Source organism: Phaenicophaeus curvirostris, chromosome 2 (assembly GCF_032191515.1).
Source record: "Phaenicophaeus curvirostris isolate KB17595 chromosome 2, BPBGC_Pcur_1.0, whole genome shotgun sequence".
Lineage (NCBI taxonomy): Eukaryota > Metazoa > Chordata > Aves > Cuculiformes > Cuculidae > Phaenicophaeus > Phaenicophaeus curvirostris.
The window spans coordinates 17,252,172-17,273,057 of record NC_091393.1 but is presented as its reverse complement, the minus strand read 5'-3'; the positions used below and the strand labels follow the sequence as shown (position 1 = coordinate 17,273,057).

General features: G+C 36.3%; 1 protein-coding gene across 7 annotated transcripts in view; it reads left to right on the top strand.

Annotated features, from left to right (window-relative positions):
• The window catches only part of ADGRB3 (adhesion G protein-coupled receptor B3), a 458,941-nt gene that overhangs the window by 194,880 nt on the left and 243,175 nt on the right, over positions 1 to 20,886 (top strand). For all 7 annotated transcript variants that reach the window (XM_069851423.1, XM_069851419.1, XM_069851421.1 and 4 more), the window contains 4 exons: positions 1,391 to 1,555; positions 2,413 to 2,577; positions 8,893 to 8,994; positions 9,538 to 9,644. In XM_069851423.1, the coding sequence (XP_069707524.1) occupies positions 1,391 to 1,555; positions 2,413 to 2,577; positions 8,893 to 8,994; positions 9,538 to 9,644 (539 nt within the window). The remainder of the gene's footprint in view (positions 1 to 1,390; positions 1,556 to 2,412; positions 2,578 to 8,892; positions 8,995 to 9,537; positions 9,645 to 20,886) is intronic.

The following is a 20,886-nucleotide window of genomic DNA, read 5'->3' as shown; positions in this document are numbered from 1 at the left end:
TACAGGTGCAATGAGGAAATGATGGTTGTTGAAGTTTGCATGAACATAGGATTCTGAATTATCACAGTAATAACACATTTCATAATGTTTATCCATTTTCAAAAATACTATTTATTATAGACTATATAATTGTTCACTTTTATGGGAACATAATTGGCTTATATTTTTTATTATTTTGGGTTTTTAATATTTTCATATACTTCAATGAGCTTTCTGATATACAAAATTAAAATTGACAGTCCTAAATTCATGGGGATATTCATCCAAACTCAAACATACGTGCTAATAGAAAACACTAATACAGAACTAGTTACCATGTCTATATTGTTTAAAAATTCAACTTGACAAATTCAGGAAGAATATTACTCAATATGCAAACACAGAAGCACACTTGGGGAGGAAGGCAGTAGTTTCTGTCTTCCTACATTTTATCTCAAAAGAATATTGAAGAACTGGGATAATTTACCCTATGGGGAGGATTAATGATAAAAATATTTTCAGCATTATAGGTTTACAGAACAGAGATTTTATGTGACGCAATGTGGTAATTCTTGTTTTCCTTTTACTATTCAGCTAGTGACACCTAATTTCAGAGTCAGCACCAACAATCTGACCCATGTCAGCAATCGGTGCAGCTACAGTAAATCACTTTGAAGGGCTCAGGGTTGACATGATACAAGATTGGTGTCCACTTCTGCGAAAAAAGACAAGACCAATCTTTTTAAAAAGCCCTTGTTTTTAGTAAAGCCTTTCAAATCCTATGGTATGAAAGAAAAATCATAATTTATCCTTTTTTATAACAGTATATAATTAGAGGAGATGAAACACTTTTTCTTTACTTGAAGAAAAAGGTAAACAGTTGTGAACTGTTTTGAAGCAGCTCATAATGGTGGTTTCTGCATTTAATTGTTGTAAGAGGTCAAGGTCCAAGGACATTAAGCCTGGAGAAGAGGAGGCTGAGGGGAAACCTCATTGCTCTCTACAACTACCTGAAAGGAGGTTGTGGAGAGGAGGGTGCTGGGCTCTTCTCTCAAGTGACAGGGGACAGGACAAGAGGGAATGACCTCAAGCTCCACCAGGGGAGGTTCAGGCTGGACATTAGGAAAAAATTTTTCACAGAAAGGGTCATTGAGCACTGGAACAGGCTGCCCAGGGAGGTGGTTGAGTCACTTTCCCTGGAGGTGTTTAAGGCACGGGTGGACGAGGCGCTGAGGGACATGGTTTAGTATTTGATAGATATGGTTGGACTCAATGATCTGCTGGGTCTCTTCCAACCTGGTTGATTCTATGACTAAGTTGAAACCCCCTAACCTAAAAGGAAGCTGTGAGTCTCTGTCCAGCTCAGGTGGTAACTCTGCTGTGTCCATCTTTTTTGTGCCCGCCGCGGCAGTCGACGGACAATGGCAGGAGTGGAGCTCATGGAGTCAGTGTTCAGTGACCTGTTCCAACGGCACCCAGCAGCGGAGCAGGCAGTGCACGGCAGCAGCCCACGGCGGCTCCGAGTGCAGGGGTCCCTGGGCTGAGAGCCGGGAATGCTATAACCCTGAGTGCACCGGTGAGTACTTGCTCTGCCTCTTCTCTTCAGGACAGACTTGGCTCTGGTCTCGCCAGTAGCTCCCAGCTGGGAACACGGGGTATGCCAGCAGAATCCAGACTGCCGCAAGCCTTAGCAAGGTGCAAAGGAGCAGAACAGCCACCTCCAGAGGGAGGTCTGGAGCCTCACTCTGTTTCATTTGATGCAATAAAAAGCTAAAGAATACATCCAGAAAGACTGCATTACAGGCTGCATAGCAGCTTTTCACTTTTATCACCAATTAAATAACATTCAACAGGTATAGAAAGATATCTTTGAGGCCTAAAAAACTTGATAAAGCGTTTAGCGAACCTATGAAGTGAATGTGTATGAACTGATTCCATTTTGTACTGAGAATACATCACAATCCTCTGGCAGTATAAAAGCAGCTTTCCAGGGTGGGTAAATTATGTTTATGCCTGCTTTCAGCCTCATTTGCACTGTCAGAGAATGTAAAAGTCAATCTCCCAAAATATCACACACAAAAATGTTTTTATTTAGTTTTTTTAAAGGGTACTTATGCACATTGTAAATGTGTCTCATTACCATACAACAGCACTATACAAGTATATTAAAAAAAACCCCAAAAGCAACAATGTCTGTTTTGCAGTCTAAGTGAAAGCAAATGTGCGCCAATTCTTTTTATTTTATCTCAAGATGCAAGTCATTTAGACAACAATCCCAGGAGCCAAGTAGAGACTTCACCATCTTCCATGTGCCTACATCTACCACTTCTCTCACTGTTAGCTGTATCTAGGGATTTTTCTTCTCTTACCCGAGTATGTATCCTCCTTTATGACTATCATTATGTTGCCACTATAACTATGTTTTTCTAACAGCAAATGGCCAGTGGAACCAGTGGGGCCACTGGAGTGGCTGTTCCAAATCCTGCGACGGTGGCTGGGAGAGGCGGATAAGGATCTGTCAAGGTGCTGCTGTGACTGGACAACAGTGTGAAGGAACCGGAGAGGAAGTTAGACGATGCAGTGAGCAGAGGTGTCCCGGTGAGATACCAATATAATTTATTTGTTGTTATCATTAACAACAAATTAACAACATTTTGTTAACAACAAATTAACAACAAATTGTTAACAACAAATTGTTTAACAACAATTAACAAATGTTGTTAAATTTGTTGAATTATTTGTTATAATTTATATTGTTGTTATTGTTGTAACACTACAGTATGCCTTACTTTATTGGTCATCTTTAGAAGAGACAAAATCAACCTCCATAAAGCAATAGCCGTAAGGAGCCAGATCTGACCTTGCTTTAGACAAATAATTGCTGTTTTTCTTGGTAGAGTTGTGGCTATGTAGCTATGTGTAAACTAGCCCTATTGGATATATGAACAGCGTATCATGTTTTAAATAAATCAAAATACATAGTAAAGAAAGTTATCAGAAAAATATTCCATTGGCTAAGTATACTTATATTATTTAAAGCACACTTGATTTGCTACAAAAATTACCTTTGAATTCACTGTTTCTCAGAATATCAAGGTTGATTTTGTGAATCATGGAATTTCTTTTATCCCACGTACAACAATCGTCTTTGGGTAAATTCCAGTGCGGTAAATATAAAGGAAGAAGTCAATCTCACTGTACTCTACAGAATGAATGAATATATGTGAAACATTTTATAAAAAGGAAACTACTAGAAAACGAAAAAGGCACATCTTTCCTGTTTTAATATAATGCTTCGATATATTTCTTTGCAGCACTTTTTACATTGCCCTCCCAGTAGATTTAAGTCTTTCCCGTTGAAAACTAATAAAAGTGTACATTTGAGCTTCTTCAAAAGTGATGAATAAACAAGAACAGTCAAAGAGTCAGATCATATTTATCTGTAAAGGCATGTTGTCTTAAAGAAAAAGAATTCATTCTTGGATAGATGTAAGATAACAAAATAAGGTGTAGGTCATGTAAAATGTCTTAGCTTTTCACTTGGGAAATTATTTGTTCTATACTGCAAGCCAGGAGGCAGCAAAAATCAATCTAGCGATCTCTTTGAGTTCTGGATGTTTCGATGACTAAGTTCTCTGCTACTCAGAGAAAAGACTTACATGGTAGGGATGGTTTGGGTCAGGAAATGGGAAATACATTAGGCATAGGTTTTATGTTGTAAAGTCGACATTTTCATAAGAAGCGTGTTTATCCCTTGACAGCCATCAAAGAACAGTTTTCAATGTTTTTGCAGAACACTAGTACAATTAATCTCATTGCTTTTGAAGAACAACAAAAATACTGTTTGTAGTTATAAAGTTACAATACTACACTGAAGAGGTTAACCAAATTTAACTTACTTCTCAAATGATCTCTTTAATTTTAATAAAACATTAATTATTTGAAAAGCACTACAAACAGTATTTGTATTGGATTTCTAAACAAATTATGATTTCCACAGTTAATGCAGACTTCCTCTATGAAAGCCCAGCACTGAGAGAAGGTTAATGTGAATCTTCTCTGTAAGTGGACACCCAGATCAATCAGTTTCTGCTTATAAAACCATTTTTTAAATAATTTGCATTTCTATATTTTAAAGAAAAAACATGCTGCAGCAGTCCAATTTTCAAAGGTTGCCACCTGCTGTTAATAAAATATTTCACAGATGTATTTACAAGTCAAATGCACACAGAGCTTTACTTGCCATTCGCTTAATTTATTTATTTGATTAATTCCAGATTAGAATCAATGTGCTTACAGAAACCATAACCTAAAGTATCTTTTAACAAGCTATACTTGTGCAGAAGATTGTACTTCAATAACAGATTTATGTGCTTCTAGACTTCCATTTACTAAAGTATCTCAGATTTAAATCTAGACAGCGGATAATTTGCCTGAGTTTTCAAAGTGATATAGAGATTTACATTTTATGAACACCAAGCAAAATTGAAAAATACTATACAGAGATGATCATTCAATATATAAGCAAATTTTATTATTTATATGCTTTTCTTCAATAGCCCTTAAGCAGCTCAGAAATGCTATTTTTATCTCACTGGTTGTTTTTCTGTTTAAGTAATTGAGAAACATGAGAGGCTAAAATGTTAATTTTCTCCTATTTTACCATTACTTTGCCACTAGTAGAAGACTTCAGCTCTGGAGATCTGTGTAACATATTTGTAAAGCTGATGAAGCTTCACCAGTTTGTACTACCATGAAACTTATAAATTTTCAGATAGTTACATTTTAGCAGATGTTAAACTGTGGAAGCAAAAGGAGAATAAAACATTTTTTTTCCATTAAGCTGGCTACAGTCAATAAGATACTTTGCAAACACACCTGTTCGCTTGACTGACTAGAAGACTTGACAGGATGTTAAGTAATTTGAGTTCTGCATTATCTGAACACTATACAAGATTTTCTTCACAGTCATTCAGTGATTCTCTTCAAATATCTTGGGTAGAGGCTGAACTACATCAGTCATAGAAGCTGAATATTAGCAGCACTAAGGAAGTCAGGCTCAGAAATGTTATCTGAAGTTTGGTTTCTCAAACAGCTTTGTTTCTGGACAAATGTTGAATATCTTTGTGATTTATTTCTATTTACAATTATCAATTTTACAATTGTTTCTTTCCATTCTATAATATTCTGAAAAAAAAGATCTGAAGATGTTTTGGCTTCATTCATTGCTCTGTTGTGGCATCCTAAATGTCTAAAGCTAGATTTGCTAAGCAGCTAGTCACAACGGAATCACTGGGAAAAACTTAGACAGGATGAGTGAACAATAGGTCTGTCTGTAAAAAAAAAAATCGCAAGTGATGGCTGATGGGGTGTTACATGGAAAGCTGAAAATTTTAGAGAAATGTGGAAGAGAAATAAATGATAACTCCCATAAAACATCTCAGTAAAATCTGAGAGATGTCAGAATGGATAAAGAAGTACAATATTATTCAGGAGAGAAGACTTCTGTAAATTTATTTTTATGAAAATCAGACCATATTAGTATGGCAGTTTAAAGAATGTCTTAGATTCTAATAATATACTATTGGTTTCCAGAAGTACTCAATTACATAATGGTTAAATCTGTAGTAATTCCGTAAGAGTTCCAATATTTTTGCTTTACCTAGATTTTACTCAAAACAAATCCTCAATGTTTTCATCATAAATTTATCATCAGCAATAGAAAATATAGTATAGGAACTGTTTTGACCCAAATATTGCTGCAAACAATGGTAGATCAGCTTGTATGTTAACAAAAAGATAACAGAACACACAACTGCTGCCAAATACTAGCTAATTATTTCTTATTGAAAGAACATTTTTTTCAGAGGCAATACTAGCTATGTAAGATAGAATATGGGAAGGGGGAAGATTCAAATAATTGTCAACAACTAAATAATAAAATGAATCCTTTGGGGTTTATCTCTGTTTACAACACTATCCTACAAGACATTCAAAAGCTTTATCCTATTGCCTTTGTTTAAGATAATTTTGCCTGTAGCACTGAATTAGGATTCAAGACAGGAGCTGTCACTCTAGCTTCATTTGTGAGTTACTGTGAGCTACTGCTAACTCGCATCACCCTCTCATCACCCTTTCCCATATTTGTTAGCTGCCTAGGTAGATTGTAAACTCTGTGAGATTGTCTCTTGATTTACCAGTGTGTTGTACATAGGTTCCTTAGATCTCAAGTGGGCTGATTACTTCTTGGAGATGCATGTCCTCACCAGTAGTATTGGAGGCAGGCTGTGTTCTAGGCCACTGATTTTGTTGGGTGTTTGTGCTTAGGTGGGAAGAATTCAGGCCTATCATTACAGAGTAAAATGTGGAAAACTTGAGTACACGCTCTGTGTGGGAAGATATTGTTGAGTCACATCATCAGTGAAAGAGACATCTGCTTTTTATTGGCCAATTTTAGCAAATTTACCTCAGTATTTGCTGTTTGCTTCTATATTTTAGCAATTTTCTATGATTTTGTTCAGCCAAGTCATGTTTATCTGTGGGTGTGTTATGAATTAATTGTGCCATAGTTACAGAAATATTTGAACTGGTCCTGAGCAGAGCCAGCAGGGCCAGCGTGGCTTTTTAACTCAGATATAATACTGCTCCAGCGTGACTGTAATGTCTCCGTTGGCAACATGGGTCGGAGGCTCACGGGTGCTTTAATGTGGGTGGATGGCTGATTAGTAAGCTCTGCCAGATATACTTTAGCTTTGGAAGGAATTGGTTTGTTTTCTGTGTGTAGCATTCCTTCATCCAAGGTATTTATACAATGTGTTGAGAGGCACATAGGTACACTGCAGTCAGCCAGGAGCAAGGAAAACTTGATTGCCGCAGGTAAATGATACCTCTTCCAACCGCTGACTTGCTCCTGCACCTCTTCACAGATAACTCTAGGTCTTGGGAATACCTTTTAGTTTGAACACAACACACCGGTGCACGGATTATCTCGAGCAGTTGGCTAAAGTTAAAATGGAAGCAAGTTCTGAAAAGCATGATACAAAAGCACACAAGGGATTTCCAAATGGATGAGAAGTCTCTGACGTTACCTAGGTCATGCTAACATAAAAGAGAAAATATTGCGTGTATAAGTAGGTATATATATGCATATATATTTTTTTTCAGAAAAAAAACCTATTTAACGTTCAGTATTTAGAGAGAATTTAGAGTTTTAGTTCCGGGAATCAGCACCTAAACTGTTGATTTGTGAACACAACACATTTGAAATGGCCACTGCTGTGTGACAAATATACTTTGCAAAGAGCTCTAAGCTTTAGCAAATTTAATTAATTTATATTATGTCTCTGTTATGTTAATTTACGTTCCTCAAATCTGGACATCTATTTTGTTTATAAAGTCATAATAGGATGGTAATTGCATTTGCTTATGTCACCAGATGGGTTTTGTATATAAAAATCTGGCTTTTCCCATTTTAACACTGGCCTGATGCATTCAAGTTTTGCCTGTGTCTGAAGCACAGTTAGCATTCAAGATTATGAATATAAACAACTTTTTTGGGGTTTTCCCATTAAGGGATGTCCTGCTTTCTTAGCGGCACCGTGTTGATTTACGATTCAGGAATGCTGATGGTGAGGCCAATTTAGCAAGCAAACTGAGCCATCTGTGAGGTATTTTTTGTCTTCCATAAAGAGAGGGTACAGCTTTATGTGAAAGGCTGCTTAGTTCCCTTACTCTTCTCACTCTTCCATCAACAGAATTATGGAACAGGGAAGATGAACAATTTTATGGGTTAGGTAATAGGATGGACAAAATCAGTAGTCAGCTCCTGCTGCTGCTAGAGATTTCCCATGCAACCATGGGTGAATCATTGCACTGCTTTCTGCCTTATCAACCCATCTGCTATAGTGATAGAATCTCCTTTCTCTTCATTTTTCTTGTTTTGTAGCTGCTTTGCTATAATGCAGTGTGGTTACAATTTTCCTGAAATATATATAATAATACTTCTAAACAACTTACAGCTTTTCTATGCTGATCTTTGAATGAATTACATTTGAGTAACCAGCATTTGCGGTGCCTTAAGTTGTAAGACTACTTCAGCCAGATGTTTGCTGTGCTCATCTAATTTACTGAAAAATCATAAACTGGGTATCGACAGTAAAAAAAATACAATGAATGAAAGGAATCTTTAAGTCATGACCATGTGAAAATAATGTGAAAATATGAAGTATTAGCAGGAGTTTCTTTTTCTCCAATGCGGTTTTATTACTACAGAATTATAAAAAATATTTTTTCCCTTTAAATGGTAGTGCAATAACCAGTGAAAGGCTGTCTTTTTAATAGACACTCAGTCCCATGTTATTGATTATACTTGCTTAATTACAAACTTGCACTGAAACACATTTCAAAAAAACAACCTGCTTTTTGTTTTCAGAATATACAGCTCTTGTTTGATACCTTTAGCATATTTAATGTTTCAACTGTGGTTTCAGAACTGATTCTTTCACATACAGTTTAAGTTTTAGAAAAATGTCTAAAAATTTTAGTTTATGATAAGCGTCACAGCTTATAACATTCTAAGTATCATTATCTTCTGATAGATTCTTAATATCATTGATCAAAACAGAGCAACAAGAAAAGATCCATACCTATTAACATTGCAGCTACAAGTTAAACTGTTTGTTTACTGAAAAGAATAAAAGTACAGACTATATGAAATAGATACCAACACAAAGACAGATATAATATAAAAATTAAAGGGTTTGAAATTTGTAATTAATGCTTAAAATTAAAGCAAATTGTGTTAATTTATACATATCAGGAAAAATTAGGACAAGACTGAAGTCTTACTTTTCTGTTATAAAACATCCATTTCACATGAATGTTTCCATTTAAATTCTCCTTTATAAATGGCAGCACCTTACGAAATTTGTCCTGAAGACTATTTGATGTCAATGGTGTGGAAAAGGACCCCAGCTGGGGACATGGCATTCAATCGATGTCCTCTCAATGCCACAGGTACAGTATTACTTTGAAATTATATGATGATACAGAAGGGGAGAAATTGTTTGCATTGTGCTCTAGGCGTAATCATTACTAGACTCATACATGTATGTATATATTTGAATATATCTGTATCAGCCCCACGTATTTACATACATATATACATATATATAGTATACACATGTACATGTACTCTGCCTTTTATAGCTTACATATAAGCCTAGGCCTGTGTCATACATAAATATGTATAAACATACATATATTCATAATAGCCAGAGAGAAAAAGCTGAGAGAAAGTCAATTTGACAGGACATATCGGGCAAAGTGATGAAAATGAAGCAAAACAAAAACCTTTTTCATTAAGAAAACACCTAAAAGCCCACCAAATGGATACTGAAATGTGTTTCAGAATCTTAGACTATTATGTATATGCTGGGATCATTGCATTAGTTTCTGTGTGTGCTTTTAAAATAGCATAACAAGTAATTTAAATAAGATTCATTCTTTCCAATAGCTCTCACTTATACAAGTATTTTCCGTCTTCTTTGTGACTTACAGGCACCACTAGCAGACGCTGCTCTCTCAGTGTTCATGGAATGGCCTTCTGGGAACATCCAAGCTTTGCGAGATGCATATCAAATGAGTACAGACACTTGCAGCATTCAGTAGGTGCAAAGCCAGCTTTAGTACTTCAGTACTTGCTCTGTTTATTCATTACTAATCATTGGTGTGAAAAAAAACCTTGCTTGTTTACTCTTAAGTCAGATTTCTTATAAGAAATGCCAGGTGGAGAATAAACGTTAAGAAACAATAGTTTAAATTAATGTATATTATTCTGATCTTGTATAATGCTGATATTTGAATGAAAGAAGATTATTCTTACTGTAGAAATGGAAAAATTAATCAGGTTCCCTTTTTTCATGTCCACAGTGTGAGACTTCTATAGGGGACAAAATCAGACATATATTTTGGTTTATTAGAAAATGAGATGTGAATAAATGAAAGTTACTGGGAAAGTGACCTACTGAGTAATTTTATAATACCTTGAATTCTTTAACTGCCCACTAGGAAGTCAGAAATGGTATTTATTTTTGCTTTCAGATTTAGAACTTCACTTTCAAATGTAACAATAGCAAATTAGTATAGGGTAAAGTTATTACAGTGTTATAGATTCATAGAATGTTTTGGGTTGGAGGGGATCTTAAAAATTATCTATCTCCAACCCCCCTGCCATGGACTAGGACACCTTCTACTAGATCAAGTTGCTCAAAATTGCATCCAACCTGGCCTTGAATACTTCCAGGGACGGGGCATCCACAACTTCTCTGGGCAACCTATTCCAGTGCTTCACCACCTTCATACTGTAGAATTTCTTCCTCATATCTCATCTAAATTTACCCTCTTTCAGTTTAAAGCCATTGGAAAAAGTGAACTAATTCTAGGAGAAAAAATATTGTGGGTTTTTTTTTGCAGTGACAAAAAGTTTCTTTGCAAACCATATGCATTATACATTTGTCTGCTGCCTAAATATGTTTATATGCACAGGTGTAATCCATTGTATATATTGCATTATAAATATACTGCCATGGTGTGTGTTAGGTATAGCATATTGGTTACATTCATGCATATAGCTTGTTGTTTACATTCTGTTACTACAGCCATAGCATTCAGCCAGGTTAATAGTATTGTGGGAAGAACTCCTTTGGAGATTGTCATGGACAACAGGTTTTACCTGCATGATATATTTTACTGACGTTCTTATTACTCTGCCTTCCTTTCCAAAGGCCACTGCTCCATTAATCATTCAACAGAGGGTCACTAATACGTCTGTGTGCTTCATAGCTTCCCAACCTCTCAACCAAGTGCATCGTTTCTGTAGAATGTTTAAAAATCTTTGATGGTTTGAAAAGTAGTAGCCTGACTGTCATTCCTCAAATCTGCCTTCCCACGTAAAGGAGATTTTGATGCATTCCTTTGAGTTACATTTCTGTTTCATTAGATTCCAGCTTAGTTGAGGTCTGGGATTCAGTTTCAGGGTAAGCCAAAGCAAGCATTATTTTTAAAATAACACAGAATAAAGCATCAAAGCCATTTTTCCCCACTGCAGAGAAAATTTCCTATTTTCTGTAGCTGTCTTCATGCTGCTCTATTCCAGTAGTGTTCACACTGAAAAAAGTGGGCTGTAACTGGTTTGTGTTTTATATTTTCATTATTTTGTTCTTTTGCAAGAGTTTCATGTGGTACATGCCCACATCCCTTGTGGACAAGGACAGCAATATATTGGTATTTCATTTGCTTAGAATCTGTATTTTGGTAAACAGCACAATAAAGGAAAAGAGTGTAAGTAATAGATATACAGCGCTGGTTACTAATAATGTCATATTATGGAACACATTGTGTGAATGAAAGCATTGAGATATTTCAAAGTAAAGCAAATTGTTTCTCTTTTACTTGCTATTTTTGCATTTAAATATCACAGTCTTCTGAAATATTTATAGGATTTTGAAATATTTTAAAGGATTTATTCATCTTGACCTGTCTAACGAGAAGACCATCCCTTTAAAGTTTAGTTCCTCTGCTCTTACATTTTTACATTTCATGTCAACATTTATTCATAGCATTGATCCTCATGCCACTGGTTCTATAGTAAAACTCAAGCCTTTTCTTTTAATGTTATTGCTAGAAGCCACTCATAACCAACTTAAGCAGTGGGAAATGCTCTTTCATGGTATTCAGTGGTTTGACTTGCCTGGCTAGGTTTTGGTGAGGCACTGATATTTTTTCAAGAGTTGTAAGTCTGCCTGGCAGGAAGGGGTCATTGTTGGACAAAAGAAGACATTTCTAACCCAGATCAGATTTATCTGTTCTTCTCTATTTCCTTTTCAAGATACTAAATACGATTAGATCACACTGTGAAATAATCTTTAGCCAAAGAACATTTTAAAATAGCTAAATCTTCTTTAAAATTACACAAGCGTCTAAACATCATCTTATTGCTGCACAAAATATCAGCCTAGTTTATATGCATAAAAATTAAAGAAGAGAAGTGGATTTCTTTTGCACTTAGGAGCTGTTCACAAAGGAAATCAGATTGTCTTACATCTTACTGCTTCTCAAAGTGAACAACGCAGCATATTTAAAGAACTGTAGAAAATAGAGGTAAAGACCTATAAGGTCAACACCCTGCAAATGTAGGCTTGTACCCCCACGATACATATGTTAGCTCTATAAATCCCTGAAAATAGGTCTTTATAAGGAAGCTGCTGACAGACGGTGTTGCTATAATAAATGTGTTCTTATGAAAGCATTTATGAGATGCTTCAGTGTGCTTGACTTACCAATAATGTTATTTTACCAACTCAGACCAGGAGTAGTGGGGGATGTCACTCCGTTCTGTAAATGTTCACATGAAAACTGAGTCTGAGCTGAATCCCTTATGTTTCTTAGCTGAAATACGTTTTTAAAAGTAGGTGTATAATCTTCAAAAATTTCTGAAGTTGATTTAAGGCAGTTCATATAATATGCAATATATATACAATATTTAACACATTAAAGCATGCCTGCCGGGAGGAATACAGAACTGGAAGGTGGAATGTGAACTGGAAGGTGACAGTTATACTAGTAACTAAAATATACAAGATGACTGCCCAAGCTTAAATACTGTTCTTGAAGTCATCTACACTATTTAATTGTTTATCTGCTAGCCTAGTCCCTAACATGATTTGAGACCATTCCAGTGAGCGCTGTCCCAAACAATGCTTAGTGTGTTTTAGAGGATAGCATGGCAGAGAGGTCATTCCCAGTAGGCCAAAAAAAACCCACATTGATTTCTGGGACAGAGGAGGAAAAGAGTGTTTAGCTGGAGGGATACAAGCTGTCGGTGCTCATTGGCCTCAGGACTAGGCAATATTCCCATGAGCATTTTATTTACCCATATTTACTATTTGTATAGTAAAAACACCTTACATTTGAGCAGGTTCAACTGTGGGTAGAGAAGTTCAGGGCTCTATGTGTCCATCAGTGAGACTACATCTCAAGTACTTGGCTCCCCAGTATGAAGGGGATATGATGTTACTTGAGCAAATCCAGCAAAAGTCCACTAGGATGATCAAGGGACAGGAGTATCTCTGCTATGAGGAAGGGCTGAGAGAACTGGGGCTGTTGAACCTAGAGAAGAGAATCAATGTATATGCACCAGAAGTAGAAGGGTGATGGCGCCAGACTCTTTTCAGTGGTGCCCAGTGAGAGGACCAGAGGTAATGGGCACAGACTGTACACAGGAGGTCCTGTCTGAACATCAGGAAACACTTTTTCACTGTGAAGGTAATTGAGCACTTGCATAGATTGTGTAGGGATGCAGTGCAGCCTTCATTCAGACATGGCCCTGGACAATCTGTTCTAGGTGACCCTGATTGAGTTGGGGTGTTGGACCAGATAATCTTCAGAGGTGTCTTCCAGCCTCAACAATTCCATGGTTCTGTGACTCCTATGACTCCAGGAAAAATGGAAATTCACACAAGGCAGAAATCCTGAAAAATTAATTCATAGAATTCCACTCTAATATCAGTATGATTTTTACTTTATTCCTAAGATAACCTTTTCCTGCAAATGTTAACACAAGTTTTCAGCAGATGCCTATATTAAGCCAGAATTATATATATAGCGTAGAATTTTGCCACATAACTAGAGGTGATTGACCCCCGAAGACTGCTCCCTTGCTACCTGTAGCTACAGTAGGTTCACTGCCTCATGAGCAAAGCCTCTTGTATTTGTACAGTTTTCTCTGTTACTCACCTGGAAGTTACACGGGACAAATTTCAGCCCTTAATAACCAGTATTAAAGTAGCAGAATCACAGCTAGTGATGCACATTCTTCAGCTTAACTCAAGACTTGTATGAGGACCAATGTGGTAGCTATGTGAATCATGCTAAAATGGTACTACCTCTTCATCTCAAAATCCATTTGGAAGCCTACTTGGAAAAGGTGAAGAGTCAATAAAGTAAAAAATATACTCACAATGCTAAAGACAGTATATTTTGCTTAATACTCTGAGCACCATAAATTTAGCTCTTTTTCCAGCCACCTACAAAATGTGCCAGGCAGAATTACTGTCTCTATTCAGGATAGGCATGTACTGGCACTTCAGATGCAGGGTACTGGCATCTCAGAAGATATCAGGGTTTACCATTGGTGAAATGGAATTGTCTAAATATGTGGACCACTTATGGATACCTATACCACTGTTGTACTTAATATTCTATTACAACAGTTTCAGAAGAATTTACAATCTTAAATTAATATGTCTGTTCAATGTATGCTTGAGGTAAGGCTCTACTACTACTCCATTTTTTGTTGATGGGAAACAGAAGGAGACTTTTTAAAAATGGGAGTTACGTTTCCCCTTTTCTGGTCAGTTGGAATATCACCAGACTGCCATTTCTCAAATATGATGGATAGTGGCTTAGCCACTTCATCTGCCAGTTCCCTCAGGACTCACAGATGCATCTCATCAGGTCCCATGAACTTGTGCACTTTCAGGTCTCAAACCTGATCTTCTCCTGCAGTGGGCAGTTCTTCGATTTCCTAATCCCTGCCTTTGCTTTCTACAACTTGGGTGGTGTGGCTGGAGCCCTTGCCAATGAAGATTGAGGCAAAAAAAGGTCATTGAATACCTCAGCCTTCTCCACATCCCAGGTAACATTGGATGGAATATGATGAAACAGTGAAAGGGAAGGGTTTGGCAGTCAGTTGCATCTTTCGAGGGCACAGCGCCCTACACAATTCATGTGTAGGAGCTTGAATAAAAGCAGTTAAGAGGATGATGCACTTCAGCTACACCACAAATGTACTACCTGTACTTTCATTAGTTTATTTTACCTTGTTCACTATGGAATACAGGTCCCTTTTAAAACTAGGAATGACAATTAGATCTTTTTGAGTAACGAAACCAATTAGTCATGAATAATTTATACAACATTTGGTACAACTCAGTCATCAAATGAATTCAACAAATATTGTTTGACCGGCTTATACCGGTTGACTAATATGAAAAACTATTCACTGAACAAATTAAGGGACAAAAATGCCAAAATCCATGAAATAAACCCTTAGGAAATTATTTGTTAGTTCTAATAATGATACTTAAAGAACATAATTGGGATTATTCTTACTAAAACACTGTAAGTGGAAAATGCAATGTGATAAGTATGCTTTGCCTTCTGGATTCATCACCTAGGGGATCGAGCAACAACTTGATGAACAGAAAAAGAAACATCACAGATTATGTGTCAGGTTTGGTCCTGGATTTCCTGTATTACCCTAGAATGTCTGCAGAACCTGCAGTTTTGCACTGATTTTACATTGATATGTATTAATTTTTTAAGTATGCTCCAGAAAGAGAGTAGATTACAGCAAAGAAAGTCTTCCAATTATCTGCTTCATTGTGGGTGGAGATGAAGTGAAGCGATACTGTTGAATACGTGGAAGAGGATATCTGCTCTTCAGTTCCTTTTGGATAGTTCTTTTTCACATACTGATCACCAGATTTCAGTTAATAGGGAGGAATTTCACCACTTTCTCCAATTTCAGTTTATATTCTCAGAATTTATCTATCTCTGTGAGATAGACATGTTTTGGGGTTTCAGAACATTTTACCAAATCAATTACTGCTATAGCAGAAGTTATGGACCTTGTTAAAGTCCATTCTCTCTCTCTAACTTTGATAAATACTTTCATTTTCTGAAAACTCCCTTGGTCTGCCTAGCATAGTTTAATCTCTTTAAAGAGTATCTGTTGGTAGCTTAATGGACTGTTATATATAGAAAGGCAGATTAGATGATGATCTAATGACCCAAATTTAGACTGTATAATATTATGAAGTATTGCCCTCAGTGCTTATTATGTTCTTTTGATCTGGAAGCAGAAAATAGTCTGCCTAATTCTTTTATCTAAAGTTATTTATTTGAGCTAGTACTAGGTTTGTTTGGATGAGTATTTTCTGAAATATGTTTTCATAGAAGAAAGATATCTCCAAAATATTCTGAATTATTATTCTGCATACCTGAAATTTTATAAGTAGATCAGACATCACACAGCTCTGCTGACTGAATACACTATCTAGTTATATTTCACATCCCCATGAGAGATTGCAAACTGAATCTTATGACACAAAGAAATTAAAGTAAATGACATACCGCATGTGCCTATTTTGGATGCTGCAGTCAAGCCAGCTGGGCTACTTTACATGCTCTTAGAGAGACCAAACTTCAAATTTAGTCTTTCACATTTATTTAATTTCTAGGGTTTCAAGTGTATGCTACTAAGCTGTTAATTGTTCTTGCTGCAGCAATTGTTTAGTATAGAAGGTGTTATCTGATTTGGTCTTTATTGCTTTCTAGATGTTAATCTGGAAAGGGGCTGTCATGATTAATTAACACAAGATCCTGCATGACTTCTTCTTGAACTAGACTATCTATCATAAGAAAACATCACTGTAAAAAAAAAATGTAATGGAGAATGCATTCTCCAAGGCATTTTTTTTTTCAATTTTCTGTTCTCGTGTTCTTGCAAGTTTCAACCAGCACACCTCTGATGGATTAGATCTGCTGGGAAATTTCATGCTTTCCTCTGATGCATTTATTCTTTAATTTGTTCATTTGGATTAAAAGGGTAAAACCTTTCCTGATAATAAGAACTTCAACTATATGTACTATGAATGGGTATGAGTTACTACAGGACCAAGAACAGAGTCAGTGATGAAGAGCTCACAGGCCCACCTCAAATGATGTACAAGAAAAACTAAAAAAAGTCTGAAATGCTTGATACAGGAATTAATTTCATTTTCAGATTCTCTTGAAATCTATCAAATTTCATTTCTGAATGGCATAGCTAAAGACTTCTTTATTCTTAATCAGAACATATAGATGATAGCCACCTAAATTAGAAAAAAACCAACAAACCAAACCAAATCAAGGGAACTATGTGCCCCTTTCTCCACCCCCAGGCTCCCAAAAAAGAAAAACCAAACCCCAAGAAACAAAAGACTTGAATCAGAGCTAATGCAGAAAATGAAAATAATATTGAAATACTTTGATATGGAAAAGCAATGACTTTTCATAGCTTATGAGGTCCTTAGGAAATGAAGAGCCGAAACCTATATAACCATTTTTAATGAGAATTATTAATGAGTAAGATCTTAACGCAAAGTATTAGAAACTGATTTTGTGTAAATGGAGAAAATACTTTAATATTTAGGCCTGTTTCCATTTTCTACTCTGTTATGCATACATTCTGAGTGACAGGATATATCAAATCAGAAAGAAAGATAATTTTGTGAAGGCTCTGCTTAAAAATATTGCTAATATATACCAACGACTCAACACATGCTGGAATAGCCCTTTTGCCTAAAGTGTGACTTTCTCTAAATGGCTTTTCCACACTTTGCTTTGAAAAAGATTTGTACTATGCACATAAACAATGAGGAAGACTAAAGCCTGTCATCAAGACACTTTATTTCTGAAGGTCATCTCCAATATTATTAGAAAATCAATACTATTGTAGCACATTTTCTAAACCTATGTAGCACAGTTTTCAAACCCAGATGATTAAATTCTGCGTTTAGTTGCTTCAATAAAAAATAAGGCACTAGACTGTGCCAATTTGAGTGATGTAACACCTGAATCAAACATGTATTCATGCAAACTGGGCTGCTTTTCTACCAGAAAGGGGAAGTTGGAAAACTGTAAAACCTCTTAACTCTTCAGAGTTAGGAAGGAAAAATCTGCATATGAAATATCACACTGGTGTCAAGGTATTAGCACTTATGAAGAAGTTTGGGAGCATATGCAGGGGAATCTTTGCATATCAAACTGATAATATAGACATAAAAATGCATTTCTGATGCTTCTAGTTCATACTATAATTTTGTTTCCCCTTTTTCCACAGCAGTGTTCTTCACAGTTTTTCAAGTGCTTAGCTAAAATATAATTTGATAAAAAGAACTCTGAGGTGAATAATGATTTGTTCAGCTGCAGCTCATTAGAGATGATTTTGTTTTTCCAAATTATATTATAAGGACAGTCTATCAGCCCGTCCATGTAATTCTCAGTGAAATGACTGCTGTACTCTGGGGAATGAAAGGCTTCCTCCTAAAAAATTTCCTGCTCCTTTTTTGGGAGTTTAGCACTTCATTTCTTTTTGTATAGCTGCAGAGCAAAGCAGCCAGGCTTAGTTTCGTAGATTTGAATGTACGTGTCTCAATAACAACATTTTGCTTCTGCCTCTGTCTATCCTTATATTGGTATATGTCAGGTCTTCATCTTCACTTTCATAGCCTTTGATAGGCAGGGAAATTATACAGGTAAATAATCCACTTTCCTTATCTTGCCTCTCATGTAAGCTCAGAATCTGAAGGAATTGGCTCTGTTTCATCACTTCCATATATTTTTAAGAGGGCGGCAAATGGTTTTCTCTCATCAGAAAACAACTAATCAAGAGATTATGGCAAGTAACAGTTTCCTCTGCCTTTCTAACGTTTTCCCATTCTGCATGGGAGAAGATAAAAACTTGAAAAATGCTAATGGTTTCTGTATTGCCGTTTGCTTGACGGGGGGGCACTCATTTGGTTGTGAGAAAGCTCTACCTGTTCTGTCCTGCTGAACTCATTACATGGACTGAAGTGTTGGGGGTTTGAGTGCTTTTATCACCCTATTATAAAGTTAGTATGGCTTTCTCAGTCTCTTAACAGATCTGCTTCTCTGAAAATAAGTATGTATTTTACCAAAGAGTGGAAATAACCAAATACTTAAGCCATTAACTTGCAATATGTAGTCTAGAAGCCAACTGCTCCATCTCAAGTGAATTGCTACAGTTTTCATAACTGTGAGTATTACGATAGGCACCAGAAATTAGCAGCTGAGCATCAAGAGAGTGAAATGTGTTTAAAGCTACTGTGTTACCTTCTCCAATCATGATATAATAGTGCTTGATCTTACCAATGTACACGTGCATCCCAGTCTTAGAAATGCTGTGCAGTGGGAGAAAACATTTACCTGCTATTCTGTGTAAGAACATCACAAATTAATTCAACTGGATAAGTTGCTTTTCTTCCTTTCTTCACTGGAATATCTTCATTTAGATAGTCAACCAATCTCAATGGTTAAATTCAAAGATAAGTCCCTGCTATCATCTCAGCATCTACAATAATCTTCCATGTCTGGTCTGTCCAAAGAGTAATCTGTAATTTAAATGAAATGTGCTCCTGTGGTTTCTGCTGCTGTTTTGTGTGCTGCAGTGGTGAGCAGCAGCTCAGTGGTCCCCGATCACATTGATATTCCAAACCAACCAACACTGCAGCCAACAGATGAACTCCACTAGGGTATGGCCAGAGGGAAAACAAGAGATGAAGACCATTTAGGAAGACAGAAAAGAAAGAATTCATCTATTTTTCCCCTGAAGTCTATCAGAACTGCAGTAACATTCACTCCAAAACAGCTGCAGAATGACTGCAGGAATTTGGCTAGACAGCTAGGGGCAAAGAAGTGATCACAGTATCTTACACTTACTGTCTCCTTTTTTTGTCCACCACTTCATTTGCTGGATTCCCCTAGTTTAAGATGATGTTTCTTAAGTATTTGAGGCACCAAGAATTCTTCTCTTGCCCATTACTCAATGCTGTACTCCTATGCAGGAATTAGAACTCCCCAATAATGCTAATTTCCTTGAAGAAACTGTTCAAGTTTGTCCTGCAAACTGTGTATGAAACACAAAACCCAATAAATATAGAAATTGATTAAAATACAACAAAATTATACATCGAAGCAGTTAATCATAACTTCTTGTTTTAGCGACACTTACCAGGATGATTATGTACTAGAAAAAAAAAAAAAGAATGACAATTCATTCATACTATGTCCTTTTGTGACTCCCAGCCTCAGCCATTCAGTCAGTATGAAAGCCAGGAGACTTTACCTCAAGCAGTGTTATGTCTGTCATAGAACGAAAACAACCCTCTCAGAACCTTCATTCTGGTTTTCCTCTCAACTCTTGCTCTTGTCATGTTGCATTATACATAGATAACACAAATCTTGAAGACATGCCCTCTGGTTAAAAAAGGAAACAACAGTAACAACAACAAGATCTCTCACACAGCATGCCAACGTGAGCAGGATTTAATCACAGATGTTGAAGCATTTAATAGCAGTGCTTAATAATATAATAGGAAACCTAGTCCACAAACAGTGATAAGTCTAAGAAGACAAGAAAAACAAATTCAAAAGAAGTTATTTGTTTAATGATTATTAATTTCTCATTCCTAGAGCTATTTTTTACTCTGCTGAAAAGCAATCAAATATCTATTAAGGTATTGTGCTGAATCCATGTAGAAATCAAAATATTGAAACTTTATAATTACTTTCTCTGTCACCTATTTGGTCTTTATATCTCAAGGAAAGAATAAGTGACAATATTGATCATGATGAAAAGAAAAAAAAGGAATTACAGGATTAGTTAATGCGGCCAAAAAAAATCACAAACCCCCCAAAAAACCAATAAAAAAAACTTTGGGGAAAATTATAGGAGTCATCTTGTGAAACAGGGTAGAGAAAGAAGGTACAGAAAGAGCCAAGCATCTCCCCATGGTGTTCACATTTTTCATGTTAAACACTTCATGGATGCTAGATGATATTTCTCAAGATTCCCCAGTACATCTCACCACATAGAGAACAGCACATGTAATTTCTCTGGTGTCTGTGCAGAGCATCACTTGGCCCAAGATGAATGTCTAGAACAGCACAAGATTCTGTGTGATTAAGCAGGCTCCTTTTCTCTAAAATCAAATTACTATTTTGAGGAGTATTTTGACTGAGAATATTTAGAAGAACAGGACAGTGGGATGACTGTATATAGTG